General features: G+C 68.1%; 3 protein-coding genes and 1 long non-coding RNA gene across 6 annotated transcripts; 1 reads left to right on the top strand and 3 right to left on the bottom strand.

Annotated features, from left to right (window-relative positions):
* Positions 1-6,578, top strand: LOC104154185 (dnaJ homolog subfamily A member 1). 2 transcript variants are annotated; one of them, XM_068922382.1, is made up of 8 exons: positions 1-145; positions 2,266-2,416; positions 2,493-2,691; positions 3,756-3,860; positions 4,006-4,233; positions 4,375-4,605; positions 5,045-5,145; positions 5,250-6,578. In XM_068922382.1, the coding sequence occupies exons 1-8, from the start codon at positions 18-20 to the stop codon at positions 5,475-5,477; spliced, it is 1,371 nt and encodes a 456-aa protein (XP_068778483.1). In that variant the 5' UTR covers positions 1-17; the 3' UTR covers positions 5,478-6,578. The 2 variants fall into 2 exon arrangements, with proteins under 2 accessions (XP_068778483.1, XP_068778484.1); XM_068922383.1 differs by lacking the exon at positions 1-145 and adding an exon at positions 1,466-2,183.
* A 1,561-nt stretch (positions 6,579-8,139) lies between these two features.
* On the bottom strand, positions 8,140-11,616 carry CRABP2 (cellular retinoic acid binding protein 2). Its single transcript, XM_068922134.1, has 4 exons — positions 11,409-11,616; positions 10,235-10,413; positions 9,649-9,765; positions 8,140-9,411 (listed from the first exon to the last, which is right to left on the bottom strand). Exons 1-4 carry the CDS (start codon positions 11,476-11,478, stop codon positions 9,361-9,363), a joined length of 417 nt encoding a protein of 138 aa, XP_068778235.1. The 5' UTR covers positions 11,479-11,616; the 3' UTR covers positions 8,140-9,360.
* Positions 11,617-15,101: 3,485 nt separating this feature from the next.
* LOC138062977 (uncharacterized) lies at positions 15,102-15,982 on the bottom strand. The gene is made up of 3 exons (XR_011136657.1): positions 15,844-15,982; positions 15,625-15,722; positions 15,102-15,224 (listed from the first exon to the last, which is right to left on the bottom strand). It is a non-coding gene; the product is annotated as an uncharacterized lncRNA (long non-coding RNA).
* Positions 15,983-16,509: 527 nt separating this feature from the next.
* On the bottom strand, positions 16,510-20,755 carry ISG20L2 (interferon stimulated exonuclease gene 20 like 2). Of its 2 annotated transcripts, XM_068922633.1 has the most exons (4): positions 20,615-20,755; positions 18,957-19,661; positions 18,288-18,488; positions 16,510-17,691 (listed from the first exon to the last, which is right to left on the bottom strand). In XM_068922633.1, exons 2-4 carry the CDS (start codon positions 19,578-19,580, stop codon positions 17,578-17,580), a joined length of 939 nt encoding a protein of 312 aa, XP_068778734.1. In that variant the 5' UTR covers positions 19,581-19,661; positions 20,615-20,755; the 3' UTR covers positions 16,510-17,577. The 2 variants fall into 2 exon arrangements, with proteins under 2 accessions (XP_068778734.1, XP_068778733.1); XM_068922632.1 differs by lacking the exon at positions 20,615-20,755 and having other exon boundaries at positions 18,957-19,833.
* Positions 20,756-20,788: the final 33 nt, after the last annotated feature.

The raw sequence follows: 20,788 nt of genomic DNA, 5'->3' as shown, positions 1-20,788 counted from the left end.
GGGCGGGGCCGACGCCAATGGGCGCGGCGCTGGCCAGCGAGGGGGCGTGCCCCGCGGGGTGGGCTCCAGCCAATGGGGTCGGCGGGGGGCGTGTCCCGGCTTCCAGAGAGTTCGGAGACGGGTGGCAGAGCGGCGGGCGGCGGCGGTGAGTTCCGGGGGGGCTCGGACGCCTGGGCCCCCTGCTGCTCCCCCCCCCCCAACCCGGTCCGGGACACCTGGGCCCACGCTTTACCGGCGCCGGCGCCCACCCACCTGCGTGGGGCAGCGGCGATCTCCTCTTCTGGGGCGCCTGCGTCGCTTCCCGGGACACCCCCCCCCACCAAACAACCCCCCCCCCCAAACCTGACTCCCGGACGCCTGGGCCCCTCTACTGTGCGAGGCGGGGGGGGGGGGGCAGGCTCTCCTCTTCCTCAATGTGACCCCCCCCCCCAGCGCTTCCCGGACGCCTGGGTCCCTTCGGGGGACCCCTCCCACCCCAGCCTTCCCCCTCCACCAAGCAGGGCTGGAGCCTGGCTCCCGGACGCCTGGGCCCCTCTCCTGTCGTGGGGGGCTGGGGTGGAGGGAGGGGCACGCTCTGCCCCCCGCCGCCTCCCGGACGCCTGGGTCCCCGGCACCGCTCGGCCGCAGAGCCCCAAGGGGCTGCTGCCCCCTTGCTCGGACGCCTGGGCCCATCCCGCACGGCTGCTCAGCCTGGGGGGGGGGGAATCCCCCCAGGCCCCATGGTGAAGAGTGTGGGGGGGGATCCCCCGGCCCCATGGTGAAGGGGGTGGGGGGGAGCCCCCAGACCCCATGGTGAAGGGGGGGATCCCCCTGCCCCCCTGGTGAAGGAGGTGGGGGGGATCCCCCGACCCCATAGTGAAGAGTGGGGGGGGATCCCCCAGCCCCATGGTGAAGGAGGTGGGGGGGAGCCCCCTGGCCCCATGGAGAAGGGGGGGATCCCCCTGGCCCCCTGGTGAAGGAGGTGGGGGGGATCCCCCAGCCCCATGGTGAAGGAGGTGGGGGGGAGCCCCCAGACCCCATGGTGAAGGGGGGGATCCCCCTGGCCCCCTGGTGAAGGAGGTGGGGGGGAGCCCCCTGGCCCCATGGAGAAGGGGGTAGGGGGGGATCCCCCAGACCCCATGGTGAAGAGTGTGGGGGGGGTATCTCCCAGACCCCATGGTGAAGGGGGGGGATCTCCCCAGACCCCATGGTGAAGGAGGTGGGGGGGAGCCCCCCGGCCCCCTGGTGAAGGGGGTAGTGGGGGATCCCCCAGGCCCCATGGTGGAGGGGTGGATCCCCCCGGCCCCATGGTGAAGGGGGTAGGGTGGATCCCCCCGGCCCCATGGTGAAGCGGGTGGGGGGGGGATCCCCCAGACCCCATGGTGAAGCAGGCGGGGGGCTGTTTGGGGTGGGGGTGGTGGTGGTGGCGGGGAGGGTTGCCCAGGGTTTTGGGCTGCCGCGCTCCGGCCCACGGGGGACGGTGACGCGCTGGCGGACGCCTCGGGACGGGGCGCAGCGGGGACGCGAGCGCCGAGGTCCCGACTCGACGCCACGCCACCCCGGGGAGCTGTCACCACCGGCCGCCCTCGGCCGGGACACCTCCGGAGCCTTGGCCGAGGGAAGCGGCCCCGAGCGGGGTCCCTCGGGCTCCCGTTACCCAATCCCGCTCTGTAACGCTACCGCGGGGCCCGGGCCGCTCCGTGCCTTGGCCGCGGCCGTCGGCTGGCGGCAGTTGTCAGGCCGGAGCCGCTTATTTACTGCCTGTCAGGAGGGCTCTCCCGGCGAGCGAGGGGGCGGGCTGGGAGGATGGAGGAAGCCCGAGCGCTTCGCCGCGTCCCCTCCTAGCGCCCTCGGCACCGACAGCCCCTAATTCGCAAGATAAACACGTTCCACACCCTGCGCAGGGCTTATCTGCTCCCGGCACGTTGCCTCTCGCGACGGGGTGGGGGGGGAAAGCGGCTCGGCAACAGCATCAAGGAGCCGCGGTCACCAGCCTCGAGTCAGGCCCGGGCTGCGGTTCAAAGCGCTTCGCCCCAGAGGATGCTGTTGCTTTATAAAATGGGGAAACTGAGGCAGGGTTGGGCAAGCGGGCGCACTGGGTAACTCGGCAGGGCGGCCGCGGATGCAGCGACGAGAGCAGAGAGAAAAACCCTTCCGCTTCGATCGGGTTTTCGAAGCAAGAAGCTGCTGCAGAAGGGGCGGAGGTGGGAGCCGGTGTCCCGGGGCCAGCCCGGACCGCGAGGGAGGGCGACGGGCCGGGGGCTCACGGCTTTTCTCCCCTCCCAGCGCGTCGGCAGCGAGGAAGATGGTGAAGGAAACCGGGTACTACGACCTGCTGGGCGTCAGGCCGGGGGCCACCCTGGACGAGATCAAGCGGGCGTATCGGCGCCTGGCGCTCCGATACCACCCCGACAAGAACCCCAGCGAGGGCGAGCGGGTAGGTACCGCGGCGCCGGCGCCCGGCCCGGCTCGCCTGGCCCCGCTCACCCTCACCCTCCTCCTCTCCTCCCCAGTTCAAGCAGATCTCCCAAGCCTACGAGGTGCTGTCGGACTCCCACAAACGGGCTCTCTATGACCGCGGCGGGGAGCGGGCCATGAAGGAAGGCGGCCTGGGCAACCGAGGAGGGGGCGGCGGGTTCGGCTCGCCCATGGACATCTTCGACCTCTTCTTCGGCGGCGGAGTGCGCATGCGCGGCCGAGGCGACAGACGAGGTACGGCAGGGACCGGCGCAGGGTCCCAGGACCCCGGGTGCGACAGCGAGAGCGGAAACGGGACGGGATCGGCTTGCGGCGCGCAGTGGTGTCGACCGATCCTGGCTCTGGGGGCAGCAGGATCCGGTCGGTGGCCCGCGGGCTACCTCCATCCTGCAGTGCACAGCTTGGCGTGGTTCTTCGTCATCCTCTTCATTGCTTTCTCCATCTGCCCCTCTTCAAAGGGCCTGTCCCTGTCCCAGCCTTCTCCCACTGTCGCCAGGGCCAGCGGTGACTCAGTCCTGCGCTGCCCTCGGCTCGCCACGAGCCCCGGGGGAGGCTGGGGCAAGACGCAGGGCGTGCAGGGCTGCGCCGGTGACTGTACAGACGCTTTCGGGCCTGGGTCATGGGAGCGGTTGGCCGGGTGACTCCGCCACAGTGGTTGTTGCTGAAGTGGTTGGATTTAATAGCAGGGTAATTAGGGAGCAAACGAGAGCGTCCCAGCAACTCCAGATAAAGTCTCTTGAGCTGGGTTGAGGCGATAAGCCGCCCTGGCCCTGCTGACACCTGGGAAGGGCACGCAGCTCTCCCAGAGGGCTGAGCGGACCGGTCCCGGGGGAAGGAGCCGTTCCTGACCCACGCTGGGGACCTGGGGCTGTCCCAAGCCCCAGGGGAGCCATCCGGATCCAGGCTTGGAGACACGAGCAGAGGCCTGCTGGAGGGCTCTTCCAAGCCCGGCGAAAAAAATTCATTTTTGTTCCTCCTGCTGTCCCCGTCCCTAGGATTAAGCAGCGCTGGCTCCAGAGGGAAGCTGTCCGGTCAGCGCTCCCAAAGGAGAATTACGGACGCCGAGCCTGGCTGGGCCGTGCTCGGCAGCCCGCCGTAGCCCAGGGGCCTTCACTGGGAGGGGAGAGTAGTGGCCAAAGGCGCAGCCTTGTAATCGGGTGGATCCGCTGCGTGACGGCCGCAGAGCCGTCGCGTTCCTCCCGGGAGCCGGTCACAGCTGAGGCAGCGACGGCGCAGGGCGTTCGTGGGGGTCACGCGCGACCGGGTGCTGAGCTGAGCTCTCCCCTTCGTCCGGCCAGGGAAGACCGTGGTGCACCAGCTCTCGGTGTCGCTGGAGGACCTCTACAACGGCACCACCCGGAAGCTGTCCTTGCAGAAGAACATCATCTGCAGGAAGTGCGGAGGTGAGGCCCGGCCTCGCGCCGGAGGGGCTGGGTGACGGGGCGCCTGGGATCCTGTCCCAGCGCAGGGAGGGAGCTGGGATCAAAGCCTTGTTCCCCTTGTGCTGCGTCCCGGGTGCTCACGGCCTCTGCCACCCCTCGCCCGCAGGCTGCGGGGTCCGGGAGGGCGCCCAGAGGAGATGTCCCAAGTGCCACGGCTCAGGCATGGAAGTCCGTATCCACCAGCTGGGGCCCAGCATGATCCAGCAGATCCAGACAGTGTGCACGCAGTGCCAGGGCCAGGGCGAGTGGATCCGGCCTCGGGACTGCTGCCTCACCTGCAACGGCCGCAAGGTTGTCCGAGAGAAGAAGATCCTCAGCGTCCACCTGGACAAAGGTGAGGTGGTGCTGCCCCAGTGGTGCTGCCCAGGTCTTTGCCTGTGAAACGGCCCCTGGGCGCTGCCCCAGCGTTGGCTGCGTGCTCACGCGGTCCTGGGCGGCAGCCCCAGGCCCTGAGCTCTCCCCGGGCATCCCGCAGGCATGAAGGACGGGCAGAAGATCACGTTCCACGAGGAAGGAGACCAAGTACCCGGCCTGGAGCCCGGGGACATCATCATCGTCTTGGACCAGAAAGAGCACCCTGTTTTCCGGCGCAGCGGTGACGACCTCATCGTCAAGAGGGAGATCAGCCTGGCGGACGCCCTGTGCGGCTGCCGGCAGGTCGTCCGCACCCTGGACAACAGGACCTTGCTCATCGCCTCGCAGCCAGGTGGGGCAGCTGCCGGGGCCCATCAGGACACCTGGGGTCCCTCTCGTCCTGGGCAGGGAGGCACTGGGTTCTGGCGCTGAACCTAGGAGGGAAGCAGGAGCACGGTTAGAGAGCTGGGGAGGTTGGGTCGAGAAACCCCGACGGTCCTGATGGCCGGGAGCGATACAGGCCCGGTGGTTAGAGCTGTGGCGTGCCGAACTCCTGGGTGCTGCTCCCAGCTGCATCCTTGCTCTGTGGGTGTGTGACTCTTCCTGCCTTTTTGCTCCAGATCTGGCCTCCGCACATTGGGGTGGGTTACGGGCAATGTCCCGGGTTACTCTTCAGTGCCCCTGGGCTTGCTGCCACGGAGGCAGTGCCAGCGGAAGCCAGGGTGATGCCCAGAGGTCCTGGGCAAGGGCAAAGTCCTGCAGAGCGAGATCATGCTAACCTCCCGTCTCAGGTGATGTCATCCGACCCGGGGACCTGAAGTGTGTCCCCAACGAGGGGATGCCTGTGTACAGGAGCCCCTTCCAGAAGGGCAAACTCATCGTGCAGTTCCAGGTAAGGAGCCTGTGGCTCTGTTGTCCGGCTGCTGGCTGATCCTTGTCCCTGCTGCAGCCCCGTGTGCCCGTCCCGTGCCTCCATCCTTTCTCCGTGGTTCCCAGGTGAAGTTCCCCGAGCCCGGTTGGCTCCCCACTGATCGGCTCCGCCAGCTCCAGGCCTTCTTCCCACCCCAGGAGGAGGTGATGGCCACAGAGGACACGGAGGAGGTGGAGCTCAGCGACTACACACCCCACAGCGGCTCGGGCCGACGGCCCTACGCTGGCGAAGCGTACCACGAAGACGACTTTGAGGATGGCTCGCGCCAACACGTCCAGTGCCAGACCTCGTAGCTGGGGGTCCGCAGCCCCCGCGGGTGGCGGCCGGGCTTCTCCCACGGAGGGGCAGGGGAGCGGGGCAGCTCAGCGGGGAAGGGGGCTCGCAGAGCCGTGAAGTTCAGGGATGTACATAGGTCACCTTTCCGACAGCACTTAACCTCTCTCGTGCCCCCGAGGAGCCGGGTGCGGTGCTGCCTCCAGGTTGGGGTGTCCTCTTCCCCCACGGAGGGGTCCCGCTCCGGGGCGAGGGCAGCGCAGGCGGTGGCTGATTCCGGCTCAGCACCGGGCCCTGGGGCAATCCGGTGCCTTTCCCTGCTCCAGCCCCGACCCCTTCCTGGGGAAGGCGCCGCGGAGTCCCCAGCGAGACGTCACTGTGCACGTTGCCGCTCAGGCAGGTGCTCTTTGCTTTGGGGGGCGGGGGGGACAGGGACGGGACCCCTTTTACCTGCTCTCAGACAGGGGGAGATTCCCACGCGGGCGCTGGCTGCTGACATGAGTCCCCAGTTGTCAGGGCTGGCGTGGGCAGGAGGGAGCTGGCGATGGTGGCACCGGACTGGAACCAGGCCAAAACGCCAGCCCTCTCTGCAGCTGGGTCCCGCTGGCGTTTGCAGCCCGAGCTGGGTGCGCGGGGACGGCTCTGCTCCGGCGCCGCCGCCGGACCTCGCTGCGTGCCTCGGTTTCCCCATCAGCAAGCACCGCGGCCCGGGGCAGCCGAGCCTCTGCGCAGCCAGCGGCAGCGTTGCAAAGCCTCCGCCTCGCCGCGCGCGGCCGTCTCGGACGCGGGGAAGGGCGATCCGCGGCGCTCGGCTGCGGCGCTCGGGCACGGCTCTGCCCGGACGCGTCAGCCCGCGAGCGATGCCGCTCGGGCCGCCGTATTTAACTTGCTTTGTCCGTTTTCTTTCCTTTGCTGAAGCCTAGGTTAGGCCCTGGGGAGCGGAGGGGAATTTTCTTTTTTCTCTTTGCACAGACCAGAAGGGGGGGGGGGGGGGAGCCCATCCCTTTAATTTATTTTTGGAAGAATTTTAAATTCTGTCTTGTCTTTGGGGCGGGGGGGGGGGGACGGGGAGGGGGAGGACTTTGTATGCGGCATTAAAAGTGATCCCCAGTTGCCCCGGCTGCTTTGTTCGTGCGGTGTCGGGTCCGGGTGGCCCGGAGGAGGGACCCGCGGGGCGGCGGGTGACTCGTGCGCTCCGGCTGCTGCTCCCCGCTTGCCTCTGCCTGGCGGCCTCGTGCCTCAGTTTCCCCAGCTTGGCGTGCCGGGGAGGAGAGCAAAACAAAGTCGCCGACCTGGGGTGGCAGGTGTGGGGACACCCAAGCCTTGGCCCTCAGGGTGCTGTCCCGTCCCCCCCACCCGACGTCTCCCCATCCCACCACCCGATGCCCCGGAGAGGAGACGCGACCCGGGCTCCGGGCCCTGCTCCTCCCCGGAGCCGAGCTCCCTCCCTGCCCCGTCAGCACCTTCCCGCGTGCCCTGGGCACCCTTTGAAGTCACCCAGCCCTTCGCCGGCCCCGGGGCTTCCCCGACGCGCCGGCTACCCCGGGACGCGTTCGCCAGCGCCCCGGGAGCCGGGAGACTTTCCGCGGCCACCGCAGCAGCGCTCTCGTTTTCCGCCTCCCGCCCTGTAATTACCGCAGCCACCTCTCGCTCCCGGAGCCCCAGGGAGCGAGCTCGGAGTCAGGCTGCAGATGGGGAAACTGAGGCAGGGGGAGCCGGCAATCCCGCCGCGGCCGCCTAATTGCAACGCAGAGCTGCCGCCTCCTGCGGGGAGCAAAAACAACAACAACAAAAACCCCAAACAAGTTGCTCGCCCCAGAGGGGACAAAGCGGCTCCTCGAGGTCGCTCGCCCTCGGTCCAGGCCCCCCGTCCCCCCGCCGCAGCCGGCAGATGTCAGCAGCCGCCCGGGCAGGCGGGTGCGCAGCGCCGCACAGTCTGGCCGCCCTAATCCCGTCTAGCGCGGCCGGATGCCGCGGGCCGGGCTGGTTGTTTGGGGGGGGGGGGGGGAGAGCCGAGCAGCTGCTTTGGTCCTTGGAGCTGGTCCCGGAGCATCCCGGGGTGCAACCCTGGGTGGCCCCGACCGAGCCCCAGCTCGCCGTGCCCGGACCCCTTTGCATCTCTGCAGCCCCTGTGCAAACCGGGACCCCCCCCCCCCAATCCTGCATCAACACTTGGGCTCAAACCGCTGCATCCCTGAAAACACGCCATCCCCATCCCTGTTCGCGCGCAGGGCGATCTGCGGAGACCCCCCCCCCCCGCCCTAGGGGGACCAGGGCCGAAACCCGCAGCCCCCTCGCCCCAGCCGGACCCGCTGCCCCTTTTCCCGCATCCCGCTCCAGCCCGGGACCGGCCAGAGCCGCCGGCGCCAGATGCAGCTGGGAGAGGAGAGAGAAAGAAAGGAGGAGGAGGAGGAGGAGAAGGAGGAGGAGGAAAACGCCTGCCGGGTCTCGGCGGGCAGGAGAACAATGCTGGCCCGCTGCCAGGGCCGGCGAAGCGGAGGGTCCACCGCCGCTCCGGCCCCCCAGCGCCTTGCACCACGCGCAGGGATGACCCGGCGCCCGGAGGGCGAGACTCCCCCCCCCAGAGTGGGGGGACCCCGGCATCCGGGCCGGCGCGGCGGCAGCTCAGCTGCAGCAGGGCTCGAGCATCCGTCGTGGCAGCCGTGCCTGGAGCGCGGATTTGGGGTTGCACCGGGGGGGGGGGAAACCCAAAAAAAAGCCTCGCGTCCCCGATGCCCGGCCAGCTCCGCGGGGCAGGGCCGGGCGCTGGAGCCCGTCCAGGGTGCCCTGACTCAGCCCGCCGCCGCCCGCCTTGCGCAACCCTCCGGCCCGGAAACCCCTTCCCGCGCCGGGAGAACCGATCGCCCCCCCCCACCACCACCACCCCGGCCTGCGCCAAACCCCACGAAGGGTCGGCACGAAACCTTCCCCGTGCGTCGGCCAACGTCTGCAGCCATCGGGGGGAAAAAACCCACCCCCGGAGCGATGCACCCCTCCGGGGAGCGGGAACCTCCCGCCGCCATTCGAGGACCCGACGTCGTCCCCCCCCCCCGGCCCCCCGCCTTCGCTTGCAGAAAATGCACGTGAACCACTCGGGGAAAAGCGGGGGGGGGGGGGTCTGTGCATTTGTGACCAGTGACCCCTGCACCCGGTGGATGAAAGGCGCTCGGGGCCGGCCGAGGGCCGCAGAGGTCACCGGGGAGGATTAGCGCCGGCTTAGAGGCGCCTCGGGTAGCCGGGGGGCACCCGAAACCACCCACGCGGCGCCGTGCATCGTCCCCCCCCCCCCCCCCCCAGCAATACCAGTTGCAAAGGCTGCTTGCCCCACTGCGATGCCGGGAAGAATTCGCCTTGGTTTAACACGCGGTCACGGCCCCCCCCCCCAACAGCTGGCGGAGACCCCCCCATCCAGATGTGCCCCCCCCCCCTTGCCGGCTCCGCTTCCTCCCCCTCCTTCTCCTCCGGCCGATCCCGCGCCGCCTTGCGCAAAGCCGAGGGCGCGGGGTTGGGGGGGGGTCCTCGGGAGACCTTTATTAAAAATTTCAGGGTTGGGGGGGGGGGAAGAGGGAAGAGACGGAGGCGGAGGAGACGCGCGCAGAAGCGGCGCGGGGCTGCCGAGCCCCGGCGCTGCCGCCGGGCTGGAGCTGTTTCGTGTTTCAATAAAATATTAAGAAAATAAATACCGGGGAAGGGGGAGAGCGAGCGGGAATTACGGAGCGGGGGCGTCGGGGCCCCGCAAATCACGGCGTTTTAAAAAAAATAAAAATAAAAAAAAATATATAAAAAAAATCAAATTGGAGGGGGGCCGGGGCGGCGGCACCCTCCGCCTCGCTGGGGAGGGGGGACGGGGTGAAGAGGGGTGGTTTGGGGGGGGGTCTTGCCGGGGGGGGGGGTTCAGCGCCGTCACTCCCGGACGTACACCCGCGTGCAGACGACGTCGTCGGCGGTCATGGTCTGCAAGGAGGAACGGGGAGGGGGTCACGGTGTGGGACGTGGCTGGGGGGGGGGAAAGAGATGCCAGCTGGGAGTTTCCCACAATGCACCAGGGGCTGGGATGCTCCAGCCTGCCCTGACCCCGCAGCATCCCCAGAGAGAAGTATGGGGGGGGGGGGGGAAGAGGGGGTCGCTCCTCGCCCCGACCTCCCCCAAAATCCCCACGCCGGCCCCGAACCGAGGCCGCCGGCGCCTCACCAGGATGAGCTCGCCGTCGTTGGTCATTTCCCTGGACCAGCCCGTCTTGGGCCCTTCGCCCTTGAGCAGCCGCTGCTCGCAGACCATCTTGTTCTCGCTCTCCCACTTGGCCAGGCTCTGCGGCGGGGGGCAGAGGGAGGGCGCTGGGGCCGGGGGCCACGGCGAGCGGCCCGACCCCGTGGCCCGTGCCCCGTCCCCCCCTCCCAGGGCCATCCATCACCTCCCCAGCGACCCCATCGCCAGATGGACGGGCCCATTTGTTCGCCTCTCCGGGCTCATCCGTCACCCGGGGCCGTGACGGGGCGGGAAGGCGCCCAGGGATGAAAGGAGCCATCCGTCTTCTTGCAAAGGGCTTGCACGCTTGTGCGTGTGTGCGTGCCCGCACATGTGGACCTGCACGCCTATACGTTTGCGTGCACGCCTATACGTTTGCATGCACGCCTATACGTTTGCGTGCACGCCTATACGTTTGCGTGCACGCCTGCAGGCGCCACGGCCGCCCTGTCCGTGGACCGCCACGCGCCGGGGGCAGGATTGGCCCCACGGCCCGGCGGGGAGGTGGTTTCCCCCCACGCCGACCCCAAACCTTGCAGGGCCTGCCGTCCACCGTTTGCTCCTCGAACTCCTCCCCGATCTTGAAGCTGATCTCGGTGGTGCGCACGGTGGTCGAGGTCTTGATGTAGAAGGTCTCGCCGTCCTGCTTGATCTCCACGGCCGGCTTGGACGCCGCCGCCACCGCGATCTTCCGCAGCATCACGTTGACGCCTGCGGCCGGCGAGGCGGCGTTGACGGCTCGCCGCGAACCCGAACTGCCCCGCTCGCCCGCTGCGTGACCCGGAGCCGCGCAGGTTAAGTGACTCTCCGGGTGGCGAGAGGAGAAGGGAAATAACCCCCCCCTGCTTGGGACCCGGCGGGCAACTTTGGGGGGGGGGGGGGAGGCAGGACACGGCCACATCTGGGCCACAGCTGGATCTCGGTTGCGACGGGACCCGCACCCGACCTGGGGCGCCCGGAGCCGTCACCTGCCCCCTCCGAAGCGGCTCAAACGCTCGCGAAACGGGGGGCCGGGAGAGGGTGGGAGCCCCCCGCTTCGGCGCCGTGGGAAAGGAAGAGCTTTACGCCACGGCTTGGCAGATTTATTTTCCTGCTGAGGTTTCGCCGAGCCGGTTGCGCTGTCGGTGATTCGAGGGATTTTCTTTTTTTTTTTTTTTTGGGTGTGGGGGGGGGAAAGGTGGAGAGGGAGGGGAAAGGGGGGCCCCGAGGGGAGCCGGCACAGGAGGGAGTGAAACCCAAGTAAGTGATAATGATACTGAAGTATTTGTCCTGCATCCCCCAACCTGGAAAATATTCTGCTCCGCCGGCTCCGGCGGAGGGGAGCGGCGGGGGGAGGCGAGCGCGGCCCCCCGAGCGCCCCCGCTGCCGCCGTCTCCCGGCCCCCTGCAAGCTCAGGGTGCACCCAGCCGGTGCTGCACTTATTTGGGGTGCTGGGGGGGGGGGAATCCCTTGCAGCAGGTAGGCATCAGCATTTGGGGGGGGGGTGATACCTCCAAGAAAGCCTCGGTGCAAAGGGGCTCCGGCGAGGCGCGCAGCCCTCTGCACCGTGCCTCAGTTTCCCCCACGGCAGACATACCCCGCAGCTGGTGGAGGAGGAAGGGGGGGTGCAAAGGGGAGCCCCCCCCCCCGGATTTGGGGTTCACAAGGCAGCAGGGCTGGAGGGGGATTTTTGTTTTTTGGAAAGGGGGGGGGGGGTCTCCACTCACCCAGCGCTTTCAGCAGCTCCTCGAAGTTTTCCGAGCTCCTCATCTTCCAGTTACCGGCGAAGTTGGGCATCTCGGCGGCGGCTGCTGCGGGCCCCGGCGGGGGCCGGGGTGGGGGGTCCCGGTGCCCGGCGGCTCCGGCTCCCGCTCGCCTCTGCCTGGCCGGGATCGCGCCCTGCTCGCTCGCTCGCTCGCTCCCCGCTCCGCCGGGCTCCGTGCCCTGGATGTGGCATTTTATTACGGAGCTGCCGGGCTGGTCCCACCCCTTCCAGCCCCCCGGCCCCTGCCCCGGCCCCGGCGAGGCTCGCAGGGGGAGCCGAGGGGGTGTTACGCGCTCACCTGGGGGATTTTGCAAGAGGAGAAGAAGAAGGGGAAAAAAAAAAAAGAGAGAGAAACAAAAAAAACCGCACACACAAAAAAAGCGCTGGCGGCAGCCGGCTGGCTGCATTGCTGCCAAACGGCCACAGCCCTGCAGCGCCGAGCACCCGAGCGGCACCCGGCGCGGTTTGCACGGTGGGTGCCCGGCCTGGGTGCTCCCCCCGGGCTTGCGGCGATGCCGCGATGCCCGCGTGCGCTCGGGCGTCTCGGCGCATCGCCCGGGCGCGACAGAGCCGGCGAGCCCGGCGGCCTGCCTGGGCGCAGACCCGAGAGCGGGTCCCGCGCGAGCCGACGCGGGCGGCCGACCGGGGTCCAACCGAAGCAGCGAAGCCCCCCCCCCCCAACCCTGCAAACGCCTGGAGATCTGGGGGCTGCGCAGGCGAGCGGGCGTCCCGGCGGGCGCTTCGGCGCGCCGATCCCGTGCCACCGGCCCCGGAGAAGAGGCAGCTTAAACCCCGGCGGAGGCTCCCCGCAACCCCTTAGCCCCGCCGTCGGCCCTTTCCAGTAGCCCCAAGCCTTGGCCGCGCCGCACGGGCTTTGCTTTGGCTCCGGGTCTTGGGGGAGAAACGAGATTAATTGCTAACGCTAGATTAAACCCCTGCTAAACTGGGCCTGGTTAAAGCGTGATGAGTTATTTGCTGGGGTTTTTCTCTCTTGAGCGAAACACCGGAGCGCAGCACCGTCCCCCCTCCCGGGGCAGGGAGCGGGCGGGTGGTTTGCTCCCTTCCGGAAAGGGGAAACTGAGGCACGGAGGCATTGCAAAAAGCTCTGGCGGGGGTGGTGGTGGGGGAACCATTCGGTTCCTCAGCACTGGAGACCTCCCGCCTGCAGAAATCAGAGAAAACACACACACACACAAAAAAAAAAAAAAACCCGCCACGTTTCCAGCCCGTTCTGCCCTTGGACGGGGCCGGAGCGGAGCCGCTGCGGGGCTGCCGCGGAGCCCCGAGAGCTGCCGCCGTCCCCACCGCCGCCACCGCCGAGCCGGGAGCCCTCGACCCGGCCGGGTCGGGGCTGCGCGGGGCGGAAATCCAGCCGGGTTATTACTGACGGTGTGCCAAGGCGGGAGAGAAAGAGCCCCCAGCAGCCGCACATCTGGAAGGAATTCTGCCGCCAAGGGCGGATAAATCCCCCCCCGCTTTTTTTTCATTCTTCTCCCTCCTCTTCCCCCACCTTCCCGTCCCTGGAAAGCCCTGGGGCGGGCGGCTTTTTCGCAGAAAAACATTCCAGCTCCCGGCTTCAAATAAACCCCGCGAGCTCGGCCGATAGCCGGCAAGGCCGCGGCGCTTAGGAGCGGATTAAGCCGGAGCCGCGGAGGGCAGCATCTCCCGGCTGCCGCCCAACAGCTGGATCGGCCTCTGGAAACAGCTGGCGGCAGCCCCGGGAGGGGGGGGGGGGCTCGTGGCCCGCTCCCCTTCTCCTGCCGGCGGGACGAGCTGCTAAAACCCTGGCAAAGCCGCCCAAAAGGGCAGAGGAAAGCCGTCGCCCGAGGAAATTGGGTTGGGGCTGGGTTGGAAAGCGGAGCATCCCGCCTGCCGAGCGGAGCCGCCGAGCGCCCTTCGGCCGGCTCCGACCCTCGGCAGGGAGCGGGGACGGCGGCAAACGCCCGCCCGGCCTCCTTACGGGGGACTCGTCCGGCATCTGCCGACAACATGGGGCCGGGACGCATGGTTCTCATTTCCATAGACGTAAAAATGTTAACGACTGGCCGGTTTATAACCCCGGGTTGTAAACTCCCAGCTTTAATTGCTTCCAAACCGCGCTGGGACAAAAAAACTCCCAGCTTCTCCCCTTTTGCATTCTCACCTTCCTTTGTACGTGGGGCTGCAACGGCTCTGCCGTGCCCTCCCCGGGACGCAGATAACGGCGGCGCGGGCACGCACGCACGCACGCACGTGCACCCGCTGCCCCCGGCCTCGTCCCCCACGTCGGCAGGTCCGGGCGGCCCCCAACCCAAAATCCGGAGCCCCGGTTCCCCGCGGTGCAGCGAGGACGGAGACGGAGCCCGGCTCGCTGCGGCGCGGGGGGCTGCGCCGGATGCCTTCCTGCTACGGTGCGCCCGTCCATCGTCTCGGTGCCCCCACGCTCTCTACGATTTCCCGTTGCGCTAACGAGAGGAAGTCGTTGGCTTCAGATTAATGAAAGTTCCTCGGAAAAGCGGCCCGGGAGTTCGCGGCCTCAGACCTGCCTGACCCTGGGAAGGAGCAGCGGGAGCATTCGGAGGGTGCCGGCAGTCCTGGAGGGGCAGGGAGAGCGGCCGAACGGCCTGCAAAACTGCCCTGTGAAAGCACCTTGCGAAACGGCCCTGCAAAACCGCCCTGCGAGTTGCCCCCCTGCAAAACCGCCCTGCAAAACTGCCCTGCAAAACTGCCCCGCGAGTTCCCCCCCTGCAAAACCTCCCTGCAAAACTGCCCCGTGAGTTTCCCCCCTTGCAAAACTGCCCTGCAAGTTCCCCCCCGCAAAACTGCCCTGCAAAACTGCCCCGCGAGTTCCCCCCCGCAAAACTGCCCTGCAAAACCACCCTGCAAAACTGCCCCGCGAGTTCCCCCCCTTGCAAAACTGCCCTGCAAAACTGCCCTGCAAGTTCCCCCCCTGCAAAACCGCCCTGCAAAACTGCCCTGTGAGTTCCCCCCCTGCAAAAACCACCCTGCAAAACCACCCAAGCCCCCCCACAAGCCCCCTTGCGAGTCCCCCCACCCTGCAAAACCACCCCACGAGTCCCCCCCCCCCCGCAAGTCTTCCCCCCCGCAAAACCGCCCCGCAAAGCCCTCCCCAAGACATTTTGGGCCAGAGGCAGCCGAGATCCCCCCGCAGGGAGACCCCCCCAACCCCAGCGCAGGGGCTGGCAGCAGCCCATCTCGCTCTGCTCTCGTTCCCACCCTGAACGGGACGGGAAAGGCCCCCCCCGAAACATTGGCCGCGGCTGCTCCCCGGATTAGGGGCGAAGCAGGGGGTCCCTAAAGCTCTCCCCCGGGTCTCCGCTGCCTCCATCCCTTCCTTCACAGCCGGGCTTCCCCCGGCCCCTCGCTATTCCGGCTACGCCGCGGCCGCCGGCTCCTTCTGACAGACGAGATATTCCCCAGCCCGGAGGGTTTTTTTATTTTATTTTATTTTTAAAACGAACGTTTCCCAGCTCCGCGGCTCTCGGAAGAAGGCCGAACATCTGGCGGCTCGGCCGCCCCTCGGCCCCGCGGGGTGACGGCCCCGCCATGGCAACGGCAGCCGGGCTGCAAACACCGCCGGCCGCGAACCGCCGGCGAAAGCAAAGCACAAAATAAAGAAAATAAATAAAAGCCCAAGTTTTAAGCGGGGCAGGTTCGAAGAGGAGGGAGGAGGGCGGCGGCGAGGGATTCGGCGGGCGACGGCGCTCCTCCCGCGACAGCGAGGGTTTGGCTCCCGGCCGCGCAGCCCCGTCCCTCGTTTTTTCGGGTCCCCTCCAACCTGGGCAGGGTTTGTTGGTTTTGGCCGCGCCACCCCGGCTCGGGGAGGAAGGCGCTGGCGGACGGCTGCCTCCTCCGGCGCTCGCTCCAGCGGGAGATGGGGCCGAGGCGGCAGCCGCCCGGCGAGGGCACGGCGCGGCGCCGGGAGGAGCACGCGGCTCGAGGCCGAGCATCCTCGAGCCGCGGGCGAACGACGCCGGGGCGGTGTTTTGGGGGGGGGCAGGCAGCCGAGCTACGTGCCCAAAACCCCTTTTTCCTCCCCAAATCTCCCATCGGGGCAGGACGTGCTGCAGCCCGGCCGCCCCGAAAGCGGAGAGGCGGCAGGGGAAGACGGGCCAAACGCCGGCGGCGTGGCGCCGGCTGGGGACACGCGGCCCCGACCCCTCGGCGGGGATACACACCGGTGCCGGGAGAGGTCGGTCACGTCCTCGCGGGGACCAGCCGGCTCCTTTGAAGGCAGGGGCCTCCGGGAGACGTTTGCCACCTTCCTGCTTCTGAGCTGTAATAAGAAAACGGGGCCGAAGTGAGGGGGGGGGACCCACGGTGGGGTCCCTGCCCCGGCGCGGCAGCACCGCCGGCTCCCCCGCGCCGGGGGGCAAGGGGAAGGGGTTGGCTCGTACCCGGCGCGAAGAGGAGGGCGAAGGAAGGGGTCACCGGGGAAGCAGATGTCGGCAGGTGACGGGTCGACGGCTGACAACATCCATCCGAAGCGCGAGAGGCCCGGAAACCCGGCGCGCGGCCAACCCGCGGGCGCCTCTCCCCTCGCCGGCCCCCGGCCGCTCTCGGGGTCGAAGTCGGGGGGGGGGGGTCTCTGCTCCGCTCGGCACGCGAGGCCGGAGCAGAGCCAGCGTCCTCCGCGATTGCCGTCGGCCCCCGCAAGGCGAAAGCCGCCCGGCCGCGCGTCCCGCCGGAGGTTACGCCGGGCTTAGGGATGGGTCACCCCAAATCCTGCCTGCCGCCCCCCTCCCCTGCTCCGAGTCCCCCTCCCGACCCGTTTTCGGTCGAGCGCCAGGACGCGGCCGCCCTGCCGCACGCTCTTCCCCGGCCCCCTGCCGGGGCCCCCTCCCAACCGGCTTCGATTTCAAACAACAGCAGCAAGAGCTCTCGCGCGCGGAGCCCGAAACGCCAAAAAAAAGCCGCGGGAAGGGCCTCCCCGCCTGCGCCACGGCCCAAGCGGCGAGCCGAGGGGGCCGCTCGCCCCGCGGGCGGCCCCGGCGCGGACCCACCGCCACCCCCCAAAGCCCCTCCTGCCCCTGCGTCATCGCCACCCCCCCGAAAGGAAGGGCTCGTTAATCATTGCTTTTAATGGGGATTTGGAACATAAACGTTTCACTTCAAAGCGGGCTGAGACGGACCGAAAGCTCGGGGACCGTCTCGAGAGTTCAGAAAGCAAAGGCACGTCGGTGTTTGGAGGCGCCTGCGAAGGAGGCGGCGTCCCCGGGTCCCCTCGCCGCCACGCCTGAGCCGTTCCCCCGCGCCCGGGCTCGTCCCAGGGCTCCGAGGTTGCAGCAGCACTTGCGCAAAGTGGAAAGCGCAATCCAAATCCCGACAGGCAGCAGCCACCCTGCTCCAAAACCAGAGCGGGGACTTTCCAACGCCGCGGCGGGATCTGCTTTATGCCCGCCGGGCGCTGCCCGCTCCCACGCCAGCTTCCGTGTCCCTGCCACCACCGCAGCTCGGAGCTGTTTGGCGGTTGCTGTCCTTGTCAGAGGTAGTTTTGCAACATCCCCGCTCACAAGCGGGGAGAAACAGGCACCGGCGGAGAAAAGAGATTTGCCCCGGGCCACACGCCGGCTCTAAATCCCCTGGTAATTGCACCGCAGCCAACAGGATCCGTGCCCAGAGCAAGTGCAGCTGGCACAGCCCCAACGTCACACCCAGGCCGACGGCCCCTCTCTACCACTCGTCGCAGGGCAGAGCACTCGTCGTGGGGCGGCACCGCTTCCCCGGCAGCGGCCACGCGGCCGGGGTTGCGCACCCCAATGGTATCAGTGTCCTCCGACGGCCCCGAGCTGTTCTGGGGGTGCACGAAGCCCCAGACGCCCCCCAGGGGGCCACAGATCGGCCCCAGCCTCTAGAGTGGCTCTCCCCACATCCCAGGTGGGGACAGAGAGCCCGCTGGGACAGAGAGCAAGTGGCACAGCGTAGCTGAGGGCACAGGGCGCTGGTGGGGACAGTCCCATCGGCTCCCAGCTATGCTCCAACCCCCATCCCATCGTCTCTCCAGCTGCGCTACCTCGCCCAGACGGCCAAGCTGCCCCCTCCGCGCTCGCTTTGCTCCATCCTGCTCTTCCCGCGAGCTCTGGGCTCTTGGGGACCGGAGCCTCAGGGCTCCGGGACCAGGCTGCGGACGGTCACTCCTGCTCGGGGTTCAGCATCAGGTGTTGCTCCCACTCCGCTTCCACCACCTTGTACAGCTCCATGGTGGTCCTGGCGTCCTCCACCGAGGAATGGCCACTCTTGCCAACCTGTTGGGGACAGAGGCGACGCGTGGGCACAGTCCGAGGTACCTTTCGGACACAGGCAGAGCAGGGCAAAGCCTCACCAACTCAACCTGCCTGATAGCGGGCTGCTCTGAGGGGCTCAGGATCACTGCACCTGCTCCCGTGGGCTGCTTTTCAGGGAAGGGGAAACTGAGGCACAAGGCAGGGGCCTGCCTTGCCCCAGGACCATCAGGAGTGACTGAAGGTTAATCCCTGAACCTTCCTCAGGAAGCAAAGCACCTCCAAGCACTCTGATTACAGCCCAGCCAGTGCAAAGAAAGAGGGCTGGACCTTTCCGCACTCCTGTCGTGCCCCTGCCTGCTGCGACACCGCCAGGCCTTGCTGCTCCCTGTGGCACAGGCTCGATCCTGCCCTCCCACAACAGCATTCCTCCCAGCTCTCCAAGGGAGGTTTCGGGAGTTTCTCGCTACGGCAGAAGCTTCGCAGCGGCCCCCTGTGGCGGCTACTGAAATCGGGGAGGAACCTTCCCAGCACGGGGCGAGCGGGGAGCCGGCTGGCACGGGGTGAGCTGGGACACCCCAGCGTCAGGCCCGGTAGCCGCCGCCACCACCGTCGGGTACCTGAATGTCTTTGTGCAGCAGCTGCTTGGCGAGGCGCTTCAGGGAGATCGACACGTTCTCGGGAAAGCCGCCCTTACGGTTCAGCAAGGGGATTTTGGACGTGTCCCGGGTGAGCGATTTGGGGTGGAAATACTTGAGCGCCTTGAAGTCGTTGCAGATGGCGTGGCCAACCACAATCTTCCCGGAGAGGATTTTCAGGATCTGAGAAGGAAGGAGAACAGGGGGTTATGGCAGAACTGCCGCAGCCCGGATCACACAGGCACCGGAGGGACCTGCCAGACCCCAACACGCTGCGCTGCGGCCGTGTAAGAGATCCTTACCTTCGGTCACGCTCTGCGGGGAGTCACTGCTCCTCGGCAGAGCATGACACCGGCCCCACGCACTGGGAGCTCCAGTGAGAAACCCACGCGCTTACTTTAAGCCACAAAGAGGTCAGCGCTATGACGTGGGACTGAACGGGAGCAGCCGAAGCGCGCGGAGATGCTCCCTCTGCTGCAGAGGTGAGATCCGCAGCAGACGGGCGCGCAGGCAGCCCTCGCCTGAGCGGCCGAGTCCCCCACAGCCCCACAGACCTCCAAACAGCCCCGAGAGCCCCATGAGACGGGGAGGACCCCCCACCCCAGACCGTGCCACCCCTCGTCACGCAGCTCGGCGCCCCTGGGAGCGCACCTCTCGCTGGGCTTTGCTGAACGGGACGGCATTCACCATGTGATGACGCTTGATGCCGCTCCAGCGGGTGCGGTAGTCCACGATGGGGTTGGCCGGGCGGATGTACTGGTCGTACATGACGTCGCCGTCGTAGCCGATGATGCTGCACCGGGCCAGGTCGCTGATGCGCCCGCCGGGCCCCGTGCCCACCATCTCACAGTCAATGGCCACCAGTTTGCTAGGCACAGCGGGGAGGAGAGGGGTACTTTTCTTTCCCTTAACTGAGGGACACAGAGCTTGCTTTGTTTCTGGGGGAAAACCTGTCCTTTTGGAGCTCGTGGAGTTGTTCTGCGCGGCTGGGCTGGGCTGGGGATTATTCACTTTGGGGCATGTTTTGGACCTGTCCCTCCTGGCCACATCTGCAGCCTGCTGTTTTTTGGCGTTCCTGCCCCAGGAACCCGACTTCTTCTGTGAGCCTTTCCCTGCCTGCTGCAGGGCCGGCGGCAGCTGCTTTTGCTTCAGCACCCCCTTCCTCTCCAGGATCCGGCGCCGTTTCAGAAAGTTCTTGTGCTTTCGGTTGCCAGCCGACCCCTTCTTGGAGGGCTCCGAGAGGCCAAAGCTCACATTGAGGATCAAATCCGACATGGCTGGGCTCCAGCGGGAGGACGTGCACGTGGGGACGCGGAGGAGCGGGGATCCCCGCGCCGGCCTCGCAGCCGGTCCTGCCTGCAGCACAGAGAGCGGGAGCTCGGCATCCCCGTCCCCAGGCCGCCTCTGAGCTCGCCGCAGGCGCCCGGGGAAACCGCCAGAAACGGATGTTTCTCGCTCAGCTCCGCGGCAAATCCCTCCAGGAGGGCGAAATGCCCTTGCCCACTCTGATAGGGCCCCCCACCCTGACATGGGCCCCCTCCCCCAAAGGACTCACCCCCAAACTGGCCCCTAAACCCCCCACAGTACCCACCCTGCTTTCTCCACCCCAAAAAGAACCCCCCCCAAAGCACTCACCCCAAAACCGGCTCCCAAACCCCCCACAGCACCCATCCCACCCTCTCCACCCAAAAGGGACCCCCTCTCCCCAAAGGACTCACCCCAAAACCGGTCCTCACCCCCCATAACACCCAACCCTCCCTCGCCCCCCCCAAAGGACTCACCCTAAAACCAGCCCCCAAGCCCCCCACAGCACCCATCCCGCCCTCCCCACCCCAAAAGGCACCCCCTCCCCCAAAGGACTCACCCCAAAACCAGCTCTCAACCCCCCACAGCGCCCACCACCCCAAAACCGGCCCCCAAACCCCCCACAGCGCCCACCCCGCCCTCCCCACCCCAAAAGGCGCCCCCTCCCCCAAAGGACTCACCCCAAAACCAGCCCTCAACCCCCCACAGCGCCCACCACCCCAAAACCGGCCCCCAAACCCCCCACAGCGCCCACCCCGCCCTCCCCACCCCAGAAGAGGCCCCCTCCTCCCAAAGGACTCACCCTAAAACGGGCCCCCAACCCCCCACAGCACCCACCACCTCAAAACCGGCCCCCAAACCCCTACAGGGCCCACCCGGCCCTCCCCCCCACAAGGACTCACCCCCAGACCGGCCCCCACGCCCCCTCTCAGCCCCCTCCCCACCCCAAAATGACCTCCCCTCCCCCCCCAAAGACCCCCCGCCCCCCGGCGCCGCGGGCCCACCCGGAAGCGGAAGCCGCCGCGGCCTCTCCCGGCCGAGGGCAACACGCGCGAGCCGGCGCGGAGAGACGCGCACGCTGCTGCCCCCAACAACCAACCCCCCACCCCCCCCCCGCGCGCATGCGCGCGAGCCCCGCGCCGGGCGGAAGTGCCGCCCTGCGCCTGCGCCCGCGGCAG

This window comes from Struthio camelus, chromosome 30, assembly GCF_040807025.1.
Source record: "Struthio camelus isolate bStrCam1 chromosome 30, bStrCam1.hap1, whole genome shotgun sequence".
NCBI classification, from domain to species: Eukaryota; Metazoa; Chordata; class Aves; order Struthioniformes; family Struthionidae; genus Struthio; species Struthio camelus.
Note: the sequence above shows the minus strand (reverse complement) of the source record. Positions and strands in the feature narration are given on the sequence as shown.